The sequence below is a fragment of the Rhagoletis pomonella genome, unplaced genomic scaffold (genome assembly GCF_013731165.1).
Source record: "Rhagoletis pomonella isolate Grant_MI unplaced genomic scaffold, Rhpom_1.0 Rhpom_scaffold_00013, whole genome shotgun sequence".
In the NCBI taxonomy this organism is placed as follows: Eukaryota; Metazoa; Arthropoda; class Insecta; order Diptera; family Tephritidae; genus Rhagoletis; species Rhagoletis pomonella.
In genome coordinates, this window is record NW_023458567.1 from 1266748 (window position 1) to 1278809 (window position 12062).

The window sequence follows — 12062 nt, forward strand, 5'->3', positions numbered from 1 at the left end:
ACGCGCCACGTGAACAAATAACTATCGAAATTGCTACTCAGTTGCGTAAATATTTGCCGGCTGTAATGGGAAATTTGGAAATCGAAAATTGTCGTTGAAAGGCATGGGGAATTATATAAATCAGGCTGCGATTACAGAACTTACATGAAGCAAATAAATGTATTTATGTACATAAAATTATTTCGATACGTATGAATGCACTATGTATGTATGTATTTACCTATAAGCTTCTATCAATGCAACTGACAAAAATGAATCCAAGTAACTTGACAAATTCGATATGACAAATGCATGCCAAGACCTTCAAGACGAGTTTGTTAACACTAGCGAAGGCCAAAGACGGTATCCATGAGAGGGAGCAGGGCGGATGTGGTGTGTGGATGCGTGCATGTGCGTTGCATGAAATCACATGAAAGTACAGAGCAAACATGCGTATAAAGCAACGGAGAAGACAAGCAACGTAGACGTGTAGGAAACTGTTAGAATACATAACAATACATACATACATACATACGTGGCAGTGTTGCAAGAACGCACACACACAATTCCAAAACATTTGAGATAAAACTCTGAGAAATTCGCAGCAGAAAATGTAAATGTGTCCGAAGCAACCCCACACACCAAGGAAATGATTATGCTGATGTGATATGATAATACGTGGTGTTCAAATAGGAAAAGAAACCATAAATAGATCTACATAAATACATAGATATTTATGAAGTTTGGCCATTGATGTGGTCAAGACAAATGTCCCTTGGGGAAACTGCGAATAGCGTAAGCATAGACCATAGCTTAAATTTAAATAATCTCATACACACAGATGTACTTATTTCCAGAATTCTATTTATTACCCATTAGTTGACTCTTTGCTCCTTTTTGCTGTTCTCCTCTCCCTTTCTCTCAACAAGACTACAAATTTCAATCAAATTATCAAATTTAATATATTTACTTATGTCTGTGTGCATAAAATCCACTGGCAATGGCCAAATGTGCAATGCATTTTGTGATGCAACATTTGCTGTTATGAAACTATTAGGGCACTTATGTATTTACATACATATCCATAAAAGTGCAAATAAATCATTTTAAGGTGGAACGAAACAAATTCAAAGCAGATTAGCTGGTGAGTATTGTATGTATTCATGTTAAATGTCAAATGTGAAACATTGAGAATTTGAAATTTATTAGCTCATTGTATGAGTTTATCTAGGGGTCCTGAATTTTGTGGGATAATAGCTACCGAAGCAAGATGGAAGTTAGTTGCAGGTCTTAGGTGTAAATGTAGTATATAAAATGAATCCTTTTATAGTGGCTTTCAAGTGCAGTGAAGTTATGAAGCTCTAAGACAGATTTGCTATGGAAGTTGTTTGAAGTTTCAATCGTCAAATATTAAAAAATAGCCAGATGGTTATTGAATGCATGCGTTAAGTTGGCAAAATATGTATGAAATTGTCTCATTTTCCTTTAGGACTACTTTGGTACGGTTAATGTTGTATACAAAAATTGCCACACTGACTAAATGTATGGTCCAATTAGAAAATTTTATTTCTTGCCAATTTAATGGTTAACTTTTGTATATCCAAAAGCTTGCTACCACTATATACTACTTCATATCCCCTTTTATAAAACAGATCCAAGTAACGGTTGGGTTTTGTCAATATGCATAAATATTCGAAAAATATAAACAACTATGTTAACTGAAAGAAAACCACTAGTAGAAAATTCGAAAACAAACGGTTAGTCCACAAGTTGTTTGTGAGCAACAGTCGAAAGAAAACGATTAGTCGATTAAGTGAAGTCGACTATTTTTGAAAACAACTTTCTGTTCGGTTAACGTGTTAGATGAAAGACAAGAGCTCTAGTTTTAAAGCTAATCCACCACAGCTTAGTTTGCCTAAACCGTTGACTAGGGCTGAGCCGAATCGTACCAAAGTCTGATTTAAGTTAACCTGTTACCTTCGAATCTAAAGTATTGTTTCAAGGCTATTTCGACATTTTTTTTGCAACCATCTCCTTTTTACAGTTTTGTAATTTTTTCATATCTTCACAGCATTTTCAGTCGGATCTTGAGGTATTATATAGCGTTTTTTTTGTCTCTAGGAGGCAATTTTTATCGTTCCACAGTTCATTGACTTCAAGTACCCCGTTCTAGTACTTACCTACCAGAAATCAGTTCTTATCACCCTAACGTTCCACCCTAATGTCAGTAAATTTAAAGTCAACAAAAAATTTTAAACTTTTACTAAGGAAGTATTTCAATTATTTCAGTAGAACTATTTAAACAAAAATTATTGTCGTAGATGTTTTTTCGAAATTGCTATGCAAATTTACTGTCGGGAGTATACGGTGAACTTTTCCCCATTGGTGGTGGGTAATGCAGCAAATTTTCGTGCGCTAATACCAAGAAGCCAGCGCCATGGCCGGTATCAGACAATTAGGTAGCGCAGTTGCGCCATGCTGTCTTTTGATTCAACTGTGGTTACAAAACAATCTGCTTTGCTTTTGATCTTCGAGTGGCGTGGTGACGTTGTGAGTGAATTTTCCGGAAAAATATAACTAGTGCTGCAGCAGCGTTTTCCTTGTTTGTCGTGACATCCTAAATTCTATAAATATTGTTGGTTTAAAAAATTTGGAAAATTTATAAGTTTAACTAAATTTTTTAAATCAGCGTTTTTTTCATTCATTCATTCATTTTCATGCTGTTTTTCATTAATCGTTTTAATCAGTCCGCAAAATGCGGTTAGTCAGCAATGCTCACGCTCAGTATGTATGTATGAGTGTAGTTGTGTATTTTGTTCATGAATTATTTATTTATTTTAACTACTTAGTAATGATGTAATGCGATAATCTGCTTAGAATTGCATTACAATGCGATTAACAGTTTATGTGGCTGAGGCTTAGTTGGTTAAACTATGTCATAATAACCAAATAAATGAAGCGAAGCCCTTGAATTATGTACAAATGCCTTTTGTGTGTGTGTGTGTGTGTTATATACCCTGCACGAAGTAATTTTAGCTTAAATTTAACTTAAATCTGCGTAAGTCGTAAATTTGGCTAAATTGTACGACTCGACAATACTGGCATTGTCTACTGTCGTGCTGAAGTAAGTTAATGATGAAAATCGTCGAAATCTATGCAGTGCTGCCAAGGTTTTCCGGTTTAGTACACCAAGACAAGAGGAAATTTTAGACAATGACGTGAAATTTTCGATACGATTCGACTCTCGAAAAACGACTTGCATTCGGCACTACTCTCGCAATGAGGCTGAACATTTCGATATCTATTTTATTTGTTCTGAATTCGTAAAACGCAACTGTGAAGTGCAGAAAAAAGTGTATTTATAGTAATTTTTGTATGAGAATATTTAAATAAGTTGATTTTGTCATAGCTAATTAAAAGTGAGGTATTTCTCGAAAACCAGCGAAAACGCTAACTGCAAGTTGGTTATTTTTATCAATTGATAATTTTTCATTGTAAGGTATTTAGCTACATACAGTATTGGCCATATCTATAGAACCCCCATTTCCAAGTGATATTGTTTGGCATTTATGTTTAAATATTAATTTTTAAGAAATTTCAATTAAAATATAGTTCATTCTCTAACAAAACCCATATAAACTTTTAAATTTAATTTTTAAAAGACTACAAAAAAAATCAAAGAAATTTCACCTAATTTTGAAACTTTTTTCTCAAAAGTGTTAGAATTTTTTTGAGTACGCAGTTTTATAGCCCATTTAGTTTTAGTCTAACAATGTTTAAATTTCAAGTGGCTAAAAATAACCGTTGATTTTCTGAGAAAAAAGTTTGAAATTTTAATGAAAATTCGTTGATTTTTTTCGTAGTTTTCTACAAAGTTTTAAACTTGGGTTTGTATGGGCTTTGTTAGAGAGCTAACCGTATTTTAATGGGAAATTCCTAAAAATAAATAAATAAACATGAGTGGGAAACAATAGCACTTTGAAATGGGGGAGCTATTGTACTGGCCAATACTGTATGTACATATGTACCTAGATTTATAATGCATGGATATACCCACATACATACGTATGTATAAGTATATAAGTTTGTATTTGTGCGTGCATGTGGGCATATTTCCAACTAATTTACGCTGCTTATAAAATTTCTATACAAAAAAGAAAATGAATTTGCTGCATGAAAAAGTTAGCAAAATTAAAGTTGAAACAACAAATACGCAGAAACACTAATAGTTAGCATAACTTATGGTGCATTAAGCCAATTAAACCTGAACAAAAAAAAAATAGTGGCATAGATCAAATTTTTGCTGAATTGTACATTTTTACACACACACACACCAGCAGGTTTCTGGAAAATAATTAAACTTTTTATATGTAAATGCAATGAATTGACATTTAAATAAACTTAATTGCCTTCGAATTTCACTCATTCAGCGCCCCAATTTGTACGAAATCCATTTGCACTTCAAATCGTTGCTATCATTTTTGATTAACATTTCCTTCCACTTCTCTCCCATTTTACTCCACTTCACAGGCGTCTTCTGCAATTGGACATGGGATCAATTCCTCTGCTGGCCACCAACACCGGCTGGCGTACTAGCGCGCATGCATTGTCCACCAGTCGGACATGGCATTGACACAACAAGTAAGTAAACAATGAACAATTTATGCTGCGATTGAGTGTGTGTTTGTATTGGATTAATTTAGTTAGAAAGTCAAGCGTCGTTTGTTAGACTTCAGTTAAATTAGTGGTTTTCTCATTTGCTGAGGACTTTTGCGATATTCAATTAGCTGCTGCTGGAAATCCGAGTTCAATTGCAATAACCTGTGTGGATTGACGAATACCAAACACAATTTCTTTACTAGTCTTTGGTACTTCGTCTTCCGCATGGCATGGTTTTTGTGGCAAACAGTCAGCATACAAAATTAGATGGCCATATAACAGCCAGATTTGATCGCATACTTCAACGTGATTGGTATTGGAGTCAGTGTTATGTTAACCGTTAAATTCGTTGTTAAAAATCGGCATTCAATTTAATTGAAAAATGGCAAGGCCAGGAGAATGGGCTTTACTTGAATATCAAAACCAATCAGTTGATTACCATTCATACATTTTTTGGCAAAATGTGGCTCCTTGCCATGTATTTACATTTGTACGGCGGCGAAAATGTAACTAAGGACGCGACATTTTAACAAGTTTTGACCATTTTTCTTAAGTTCAATTACCATCTAAGTCAAAATTTTAAAATTTGTACAAGATTTATAAAAATTCGGCGAATTTTACCAAATGCTAATCAAAATTTCAAACTTTTGACTCAGAATTGAAAAAAATAAAATAAAATCTTGGTATGCAGTTTTATATGCCATTTTAATAAAGTGCAAGGTGTAAGTGGCTACAAAATACCGTTGATGACTTTTAAACGCTTAAAATTTTGATGAAGCTTTGTCCGAATATACCTAGTTTTTTTTACAAAGTTTGAAATTCGGACTTTCATGGTTTTTGTAAGATTACGCTATACTTTCGTAAAAAAAAATAATAAACATTAAAGCCAAGCCAGAAGAAACGGCATGTTAGAGAAATATAAAAAGTTGGAGCCTATCTGCAGGCGCTTTACCTACACTTTTAGATTGCTATTGCTTAAGTATTCTAATAATAACTTTGGCAAAGAAATATTTCTTGTTTTAGAATTCTGCTATTAAAATATTTCTCAACATATTCGACACAAATGTGGAAAAATGTTAATATCCAAAAATAAGATTAAAATTCATTTCAGAGCCATTGCTTAAAGTACGCGATTTCCTTATGTAATTTTCTGTTGCGCTAATTTACGAACTATTCCAATTACAATTTGCTAAAAATGATGTTTTATAAAATAAGAAGAATTTTTTAATATATCTTCTTCCACATTACGTTCGACTAGCTGCCCTGACGCCCTCAGCATCTCAGCGCTTACTTCTCTCTTGCTACTACATGCGTACATACAGACATACATACACATGTATGCGTTTACCTACAACCTAATAATTTTCAAACAAGAATTTTTTGAGATTTTCAACAAATTTCCAACGTGCCATTCGTGCCACTTAACGTTGCAAAAACAAAACTGGCAAACGTCTTGAAAATCAAGATACGAAGAAGGTCGTCATACTACGAGTAACTTTATGGTAGCTATGCGTGCATTAACATGTGCAAGAAATCTTTGCACTGAGCGATTTATATAACAAAATATGTGTGTATGTTCGTGCGTATGTATATATGTATAAGTATATAGGCAATCATAAGAAGAGAAATTTCGTGTGTTTACTATATAATTCTACTACCAACAGCACTTGTACTGCTGCTCCCGCCGCCAGTAGTCTACATAAAACCGCCATCACAACCAACAACAATAGCAAAAGCAATAAAAACGCCTTACAGCCATACTTCCATACACATTTGTATGATACAACGCTGTGTGTGCGTGTGTATTGAGCCAAAGAAAAATGCATTTAAATGAATTTTCCATTTCCTATTTACGTTTTCAACTCATTATGAGTTTGCCGTCTCCGCCTTTGCCTCCGCCTCCGCCTCCGCCACCGCTCGCGTCACCGCTAAACAACAAACAACAAATAGGAAATGCCGTGCATCAAATGCCATCCCCCCCCCTCGCCGCTCACTTTGCTCTTTTATTGTTGCGCCATTCGCGCACGCTGCGTCTCGCGCCACTAAATTGCAAGGATGTGCGTAATTTCGTCTGATTATTTTTTTTTCTGTTTTTGTTTTCTGTTGGCAACGCAACGCAAATGTGTGGGCATTTTAACTTAATTGCAATTGTGGCCGAAGGTCTGCGGTCTATTTTTAATCCTTTTGAGTTTTAAATTTAAAATTTTTGTATTGTCTGTCTGCTCGAAAGGCGTTAAATGAGCGTGTAAATGAGGTTTCAGTGCGAGTGGGTGAGGGGCGGTTAAATGCCTGTCATGGGAAATGTTAAACGGTTGCGTTAAATTGTTGCACAATTTAATTCACGCAATTTTAGGCCGATGGCGAAATACCTGTCATAATATTAAATTTAAAATATGCAGTCAGCCACTAAAGTTGACCTTCTGAGATGAAAGTTGAAATGCTCAATAATCCTTTTCTCTTGCTCTACTCTCTTCCTCTCTCCAACACGCAGAGTTCGCCAATCGAAAATGTGAGCTGGATGGCCACTGGGGACGTCGTCCCAACGACGCACAGAATAGCTCCAACGGCTGGACGGACTATCAGCCTTGCTTTAAGCCAGAAGTTAATGATATGCTGCAGCGAGTGGAGAATATCGATGTAAGTTGCATTCTAGCTAAGCTTAGAATTTTAATCCGCTATCTGTGTAACTCCTAAAATCTCCTTTAGGTCTACTTAGACATCGCTCACCGCACGCGCACCCTTGAGATCGTCGGCCTAATCCTGTCGCTGGTCGCTTTGATTATCTCCTTAATTATTTTTTGCAATTTCTCCTCGCTACGCAACAATCGCACAAAAATTCACAAAAATCTCTTCATTGCTATGGTTTGCCAAGTGATCATACGACTGACGCTGTATCTCGATCAGGCGTTTCGGCGTGGCAGTCAATCGTCGACGGCGAATACGAGTACAGCGGGTATTGAGAATACGGTAAGTGATTTGGAAATTCATACTAAAAATTTAGGTTTAAAGATATGTAGGATGAAGAGCTCAACAAAGCTTGAGAAGCTCAGAGAGCTTTAACAAAGTTTAGACTAAGTATCCTGGAAATGGTCAAAAGGAAAAAGCTTCGAAGAAGGGTTGTATAAAATTAATTACGGTTTTATTTTTTTGCATCAGAAAGCTCTAAAAAATCCAAGTGAAAATTTTTGACTGCGTTTTGCATATTAGCTTTCAGATGGATGTAACTTTTTTAACAGTAACTATATTTTTTGGCAATAAATTTACTCAAAATGTCTCAAATTTTGTGCAATGCTTCATAAACGAGCTTTAGAGTAAGCTTCGAGCTTTTAGTCTGAGGGATTTTTTCAAATAGCACCTAATATTAACTGATTATTCTCACTCGCTACCCTTCCACTCCACAGCCCTACCTCTGCGAGGCCTCCTACGTGCTGCTCGAGTATGCTCGCACCGCCATGTTCATGTGGATGTTCATCGAGGGTCTGTACCTGCACAATATGGTGACGGTCGCGGTGTTTCAGGGCCGCTTTCCGCACACAATCTTCTCGTTACTCGGCTGGGGCCTGCCCGTGCTGATGACCACCGTCTGGGCGATATGTACGGCCTTGTATACGGACAGCGCACAGGACTGCCTATGGAACTACAATTTGACGCCTTACTACTGGATACTCGAGGGACCGCGTTTCATTGTTATACTGGTAGGGGATATTCATCCACTGGCTCTCGATTATATATCTATTTCTCTATTTTATTATCTGCTTTCTGTTTTCACATCCAGCTGAACTTCTTCTTCCTGATGAACATCATACGCGTCCTGGTGATGAAATTGCGCCAGAGTCAAGCCAGCGATATCGAGCAGACGCGCAAGGCGGTGCGTGCAGCCATTGTGCTGCTGCCCTTGCTGGGTATCACCAATTTACTGTACCAAGTACCTGCACTGAACTTGAAGCCGCCATGGAAATTCGCCATTTGGTCATATGGGACGCATTTTCTAACCTCATTTCAGGGATTTTTCATTGCCTTGATCTACTGTTTCCTAAATGGTGAGGTGAGTATGCAAAGAAATGGCGTTGCTCCGGCGCTACTTACCAGATATCTTTTTTACCATTTTCCGTGCTCTTTCTGCTCCACCAGGTTCGCACCGTTCTACTGAAAAGCCTCGCCGTCTACATGTCCGTACGCGGTCACCCCGAATGGGCGCCAAAACGTGCCTCAATGTTCTCCGGCGCCTATAACACTGCACCCGACACCGAAGGCCAGGCCGGTGGCACGCCACAGGATGGCAAAAGGTAAGCTAAGATCCCGATTGAAGCACTCACTCTCTCCAGCGTTCTCACAAGCCATCACTTACTCTCGCTCTCGATCTCTGCTCTCTTTCGCACACAGAAACGATCACTCGCCCACCACACGCCGCATGAATGGCCGCAGATATAGCGCGGCCGCCACCGGCACGCACATACCCGCGCGCCGCCTCTCCAGCGGCAGCACCTACCGCCACCAGCAGCGACGTGTTAGTAATCACAACAACAACGTTGCCGCACATATAGCGCGTCGGCAGAGCAACAACGGGGGCGGCGGGGGTACCAGCAGCGGCGGTGGCGGCAGTTGGCTCTTGACGCTGTGCTTTGGCGGCCAAAAGGTACTAAGAGTACCGCCAGCGTCATCCGTACCACCCGAGTCAGTTGTATTTGAGTTGTCAGAGCAGTAGTAGTACCGCCTTAAGCCTTACGCCCCCTCCAATACCACCACCACAACCAACACCTCTCTCACTTCTGTATCCATGAAATGTGCATCTGCAACTATGAAATATTTAGTAGTAAAATAATTCAAATATTTAATAGCTTTTAAGGAGTTTTTTTGCTTTTTGGCCAAACGCTTGAACGCCTCAAATGCTATTACTAATTGCAAGCCTTTCACCCCGCCTGCGTCCCCACCAGCCTTAACACCAATTAGCATAATGTTTATATATATTTACTTATTAGAATGTAGTTTAGCACCCAAAATCCTGCACTTAAACATCATAAGAATCTTAAGAAAAAATTTATCAACTTTTTGTAATTTTTTCTTAGCGTTTATTAGACTCTGTAAATTTCAAATAAATATGTATACTGTTATCTTATTTCAGAAAGCCATATTTCATATTTCACAAAAATATTTAGATTTATGAAAATGCATAAACTTTTTTTGAACAATCGTGCTAAATTTCACCGGTTATTTTGTACATAAAAAAGTCTGCGTGAATTTGTAAAAATTTTATTTTGTAAAAGTCGTTAAAAATATAATTTAAATCCGAAATTTGAGACTTATAATCGTGAATGTAGCTAAAGAAGGAAGCCTGTACTCAATCTAGCGTTAAATATTGTTTTAATTAGTTAAGTTTTATTTTAAAAATATAATTTTATTTAAGTTTTTATAGTTTTTTAAACTGTATTGTAAATATTGAATAAAATACGAAGAGATATATAGTTTATCACTTACACATTAACACTAAATTCGAATTAATTTCGATACGCCAGTAACCGTAAAGCTACTAATTTGCATAAGCGATGCGCTTTGCTGAAACTAGTCGACCTTGGATCTATAGGCATCGAAAGATAACAAGAAATGCTTCTGATGGACATCTCCACACCAAATTTTGATAAATGATTTCAAATAAAATGCAAAATGAAAAATATTTCCTTTATAAACAGAGCAGAAAACTTGACGCTGTCTAAAGCTCTAGGGGGCTTTAACTTTTCGAACTATATATTTAGGTTTGAAAACTAGGAAACGAATTTCCTTTAGAAAAATGAATAAAAATTTTTTTGACCCGAAATTTTCACTTTAAGATTGAGAAAGCACTCGAGGTGAGCTCTGGTTTGCAAACTTGTTTTAAAAAGCTTTATCCAAGTTTTTCTTTCTAAACAGCTGTAAGCAGAAATATTAAAGCATGATTAGCATACGAGACACTTTGTGCACGTGAAAGCCACATAGAGCAGTGCTAGATTAATCGCGTAAGCTCTGACAGTAGTTATGATCATCCCAAAGCACACGTGTACTAAGAAAGAGCTGTCAAACAGATGGCGCTATGTAGATAGTGGCTCGCCAGCAGCTTAATTTTTATTTTTTTATTTTTTTTGGTTTTGCATTTAACACACTCTTGCCAACCCACAAAAAAAAAAACTTTTTCTGCATGACTATCATTTTCAATTAATCAATAAATTTTTGCATAGTTTTTAAATATTTTACAGCTGTATCTACGCTTTTTAAAAGCTCTTATAAATATGTATATCTAATTTAAAGGGTTATATGAATTTCTACTCACCATACAGTACCTACCATAATACTTAACCCGCTTTTTCAAAAATACTCGCAACGGTTTTCCGCCCGTTTGTTCGTTCGCTTCCAAAATACTTACAGTTATAACTTTAAAATACATACTTATACGCCTGTTTTTTTGTACTATTGTTTCTTCCATTCTGCTCTTCTTTTTTCTCTCAAAAATGTGTGCAGAACAAATGTGTGATGTCTAGCAAAAAAATATCTACGCAAATATTTATGACAGCAAAAGCCAAGACGCCAGCGACTTACGCCACTGAAGTGGGGCGTCGATGAGCAGGAGACGACGAAGCTGGCATTGGAAGTCGACTAGAAAATACTATATGATTGCCGAAAAAAAGCGTTTAGCTTAAGAACTAGCTTAAATATTTACATACAAAAATACATACATACAAACATAGAAATCATAAGCAAAAAACAATTATGGAATTGAGTGGCAGACTCTGCTGTCTGTCCGTGCTAAAATAAAGAATTCCCCAGTGGAGAATGAAAGATGAAGTATGAGTAATAAACTGTGCAGTCGTTGGAGCCAATCGAATCGAAAATTTTATTAGATTTTGGTATCACTCGTTCATTTTTAGTTTCACAAAAACGCTACCACGCGAAAAAAAAAGCTCAGCAAGGGCTTTTAAGCGATTATGGCCTGAGTATTCGCTTTTGAATTCTTTAAAAGAAACTCTTTTGCAAAACTACTCCGATTCATGGCCCGCGACTGTACTTACATATAAAGCATCAATTTTTTATACTTTATTTTTACACATAAGCTGATCGATTTGACTATATAAACGAGCATTGTTACGGCAAATATTTTAAAATCACTTCATTTCGTTTTGCAAAGCAACTAAAAGCTCCTATTTAATAATTAAGCGTTTTCTAAAAGCAACTGAACTTTAGCTGAATCGCGTAAAATGAAGGTGTAAAATACTAACTGTAGGTAATATCTGATTTCTAATTAGTTATTTTTACGAAAATGTGTAGCAAATTTGCCTAAAGTGGCATAAAACACGCTGAAGTCGAATGCTTTCCGGAAAAAAAGTTGCGTCTATTAGTGGGTGGATTGCAATAAGGCCTACTTTTAGGCACTCGCTACTAACTACTACTAGAAAGCA

The 12062-nt window shown here is 36.7% G+C and overlaps 2 protein-coding genes across 2 annotated transcripts in view; both read left to right on the forward strand.

Moving 5' to 3' along the window:
- The window catches only part of LOC118748449 (cell wall integrity sensor MID2-like), a 107805-nt gene that overhangs the window by 71303 nt on the left and 24440 nt on the right, over positions 1-12062 (forward strand). The window lies entirely within an intron of this gene.
- On the forward strand, positions 4515-11230 carry LOC118748448 (PDF receptor). The gene is made up of 8 exons (XM_036482890.1): positions 4515-4620; positions 7130-7275; positions 7345-7605; positions 8040-8333; positions 8414-8683; positions 8770-8924; positions 9022-9312; positions 11128-11230. The coding sequence occupies exons 1-8, from the start codon at positions 4581-4583 to the stop codon at positions 11138-11140; spliced, it is 1470 nt and encodes a 489-aa protein (XP_036338783.1). The 5' UTR covers positions 4515-4580; the 3' UTR covers positions 11141-11230.

Excerpts from the sequence above, each read along its gene's own strand:
- LOC118748448 (XM_036482890.1), top strand. The coding sequence starts at position 4,581 with ATGCATTGTCCACCAGTCGGACATGGCATTGACACAACAA. Across the intron at positions 4,621-7,129 it reads ACATGGCATTGACACAACAA|AGTTCGCCAATCGAAAATGT; the intron begins GTAAGTAAACAA and ends TCCAACACGCAG. Across the intron at positions 7,606-8,039 it reads CAGCGGGTATTGAGAATACG|CCCTACCTCTGCGAGGCCTC; the intron begins GTAAGTGATTTG and ends TCCACTCCACAG.